Source organism: Mustela nigripes, chromosome 4 (assembly GCF_022355385.1).
Source record: "Mustela nigripes isolate SB6536 chromosome 4, MUSNIG.SB6536, whole genome shotgun sequence".
Classification (NCBI taxonomy): Eukaryota; Metazoa; Chordata; class Mammalia; order Carnivora; family Mustelidae; genus Mustela; species Mustela nigripes.
Window position 1 is genome coordinate 138,297,569 of NC_081560.1, and position 2,988 is coordinate 138,300,556.

General features: G+C 59.6%; 1 protein-coding gene across 1 annotated transcript; it reads left to right on the top strand.

The window, feature by feature from the left end:
* The first annotated feature begins 564 nt into the window (after positions 1 to 564).
* DDIT4 (DNA damage inducible transcript 4) lies at positions 565 to 2,788 on the top strand. The gene is made up of 3 exons (XM_059395841.1): positions 565 to 708; positions 833 to 1,091; positions 1,376 to 2,788. Exons 2-3 carry the CDS (start codon positions 893 to 895, stop codon positions 1,867 to 1,869), a joined length of 693 nt encoding a protein of 230 aa, XP_059251824.1. The 5' UTR covers positions 565 to 708; positions 833 to 892; the 3' UTR covers positions 1,870 to 2,788.
* The last annotated feature ends 200 nt before the right edge of the window (positions 2,789 to 2,988 follow it).

The window sequence follows — 2,988 nt, forward strand, 5'->3', positions numbered from 1 at the left end:
GGACGCCACCTCCATATTTCGACCCTTTGCAAGGCTGGGTCAGCGTGGGGGACGTGCGCGAGGGCCTGCCGGGTAACGTTTGCTGCCCGCGCCGCCGTCCCACAGGCATCCGCCCGAGCGCCTACTTGTGCCTATAGTCAGTCGCAGGCTCCCAGACGCTGGGGGCAACCGTTTTCCCGACCCACCGCCCCCTCAAGTTCCCCCGGCTTTTCCCCCGCGCTGTCACGGCTACCCCCTCCCCCAGCAACAGGACCCTATAATAAACAAGTCTTTCCTTGATCCTCCCCTGCCGCGAGCGCCCTCGGGGACCTTGGCAGCTGCAGCCGCCGCGGATCCCTTCCAGAAAGGGGGCGTGGTCGCGGCTCGGGGTTCGGCTGGGAGCGTTCTGGGATTCAACGGGGGCGGGGCCAGACCACTGTCACCAGGCAGGAGAGAACGTTGCGAACGTGCGCCCCGAGCCCATTGGCTGAGGGCAGCCACACTCCCGGATCTGGATTGGGCCGCGGAGCAGAGGGGGTGTGGCCTCTCCGCACTAGTCCTTATAGGCCTCTCGGCGCTGGTGCTAGGGACCGCGGCAGGCCAAGGGGGAGGTGCGGGTGGGTAGAAGGGACAGGTCTGGGCAGCGCTCGGGGGTTGGTCCCAGTTCGCTCATCCATTCAAGCGGCAGTACGCACTTGTCCTAGCAGTTCTCGCCAGCGGAGCTAACTGGTAAGTGTCCCTTCTCTGTGCGCTGATCCTTGCGTGGGAAGGCCTCAGTCCTGCGGATCCCCAGCGCTCAGTCTGGTTCAGCCCCCAGACTGACGCCGGGTCCGTGTCCCTCGTGTTTTAATAGGGTTTTCTGCGGTTCCGCATCCAAAGCTCATCTGCAAGCGTCCTGGCGTCCGTCTTCATCATGCCTAGCCTTTGGGATCGCTTCTCATCGTCGTCCTCTTCATCGTCGTCCTTGTCCAGAACTCCCACCTCGGATCAGCCGCCGCGCTCAGCCTGGGGGTCGGCGGCCCGAGAAGAGGGTCTTGGCCGGTGCGCGAGCCTGGAGAGCTCGGACTGCGAGTCCCTGGACAGCAGCAACAGTGGCTTTGGGCCTGAGGAAGGTAAGCCGTGGGCGGAGACCGGGTTCGACTCGAGGGGCCGGGGAGGTGAGAGAGCGCCGCTCGGGAAGGAGTCAGCGCCGCCTTGGCTTCCTAAGCCATCGGAACCCCGATTGCGGAAGGGGCGGCGGGATGGAGAAACGGGGATTGGAGTATGGGATACGCGTGTGGGGCAGACACTGAGGCACGGAGTGCGAAGGAGTGTATTGGTTTCTTTAACGAAACAGCACCTCCTCCCCCTTTCGGAGCTGCTTTTACACCCGTCTCCTGTGTTTTCTCTCTGCCAGACTCGACATACCTAGATGGGGTGTCCTTGCCCGACTTCGAGCTGCTCAGCGACCCTGAGGATGAGCACTTGTGTGCCAGCCTGATGCAGTTGCTGCAGGAGAGCCTGTCCCAGGCGCGGCTGGGCTCGCGGCGCCCCGCGCGCCTGCTGATGCCAGGCCAGCTGGTGAGCCAGGTGGGCAAGGAACTGCTGCGCCTGGCCTACAGCGAGCCGTGCGGCCTGCGGGGGGCGCTGCTGGACGTCTGCGTCGAGCAAGGCAAGAGCTGCCACAGCGTCGGGCAACTGGCCCTCGACCCCAGCCTGGTGCCTACCTTCCAGCTGACCCTCGTGCTGCGCCTGGACTCACGCCTCTGGCCTAAGATCCAGGGGCTGTTCAGCTCCGCCAACTCTCCCTTCGTGCCGGGCTTCAGCCAGTCCCTGACGCTGAGCACGGGCTTCAGAGTCATCAAGAAAAAGCTGTACAGCTCGGAGCAGCTGCTCATTGAGGAGTGTTGAACTCGGGCCTTTGGGAGGGGTGGGGGGGAGCGACCCTGCCCCCATGACAGAAAGACAGCTGAACTTTTTGAGGTGGACCCTGGCAGGCAGGAGCTGAGGGACTGAAACCTGTCCTTGGAAAACTGACAGCAGCCACCTGAAGGGGAGGAAGGTTGAGGTGTGTTGGGGAACATTGCGTTTCCATGGAGGCTGGCTGAGGCGAGCAGGTGGCTCCCGGCCCCTCAGTACTGTAGCATGAAACAAAGGCTCAGGGGCCAACCGGGCCCCTGGCTGGATGTGTATGTAGCATGTACTTTACCATTTTTATTGTTACTGACAGTTAAGACAACAGTGGTGTGACAGAGCCAGGAGAGCGGCTGGGCTGCACTGGCCTCTGCAGGGTTGGGGGGAGGGGAGTGTGCTCCTGGTAACGACCCTGGTGGGGGGGGGGGAGATCAAGGTGGTTTGTGTACTCACGGTCTGAAGGGGCCAAATGTGTTTTTGGTTTTTGTAGCTTTTGGTTGTTTTGTTGTTGTTTGGTTGTTTTTTGTTTTGTTTTTTGGGGTTTTTTTTTTTTTTTTTTTTTTGATAGGAGCTTCACTACTGACCTGTCCTAGGCAGCTATCTTACAGACGCATGAATGTAAGGAGGAAGGGGTGGTGTGGGGATCACTTGGGGATCTTGGACACCTGAAGAAAAACTACAACTGGGAGCTGCGTTTGCCCATCCCCTGCTGTGTACTGAGGAGTGGAGCTGTGAGGGGATGGGGTGGGATTGGGGTTGGGGGCTGGAACCCCTCCCCCTAAGGAGTGCCATCTGGGTCTTCCATCTAGAACTGTTTACATGAAGATACTCGCTGTTCATGAATACACTTGATGTTCAAGTATTAAGACCTATGCAATATTTTTTACTTTTCTAATAAAAAATGTTTGTTAAAATGGTTGAGTCTCCTTGTTGCTGTGAAATAAGAGGAGGAGGAGGGGAGCTGGGAAGAGGCAAGTTTAAGCACACTCAGGTCCAGGTCCACCTGTGTGTTTCTCTGTCCTTTTCCGGGGCTGCCTGCCAGCCTGGTAATGAAGGTATGTGGATTGTGTGCGGTCTGTGCCAAGAACCCTGGCTGCCTTGGCCCTGGGCGGGCTG

Coding starts and splice junctions, on each gene's coding strand:
- DDIT4 (XM_059395841.1), top strand. CDS start 893: ATGCCTAGCCTTTGGGATCGCTTCTCATCGTCGTCCTCTTCATCGTCG. Junction 1,092..1,375: donor TGGCTTTGGGCCTGAGGAAG/GTAAGCCGTGGG, acceptor TCTCTCTGCCAG/ACTCGACATACCTAGATGGG.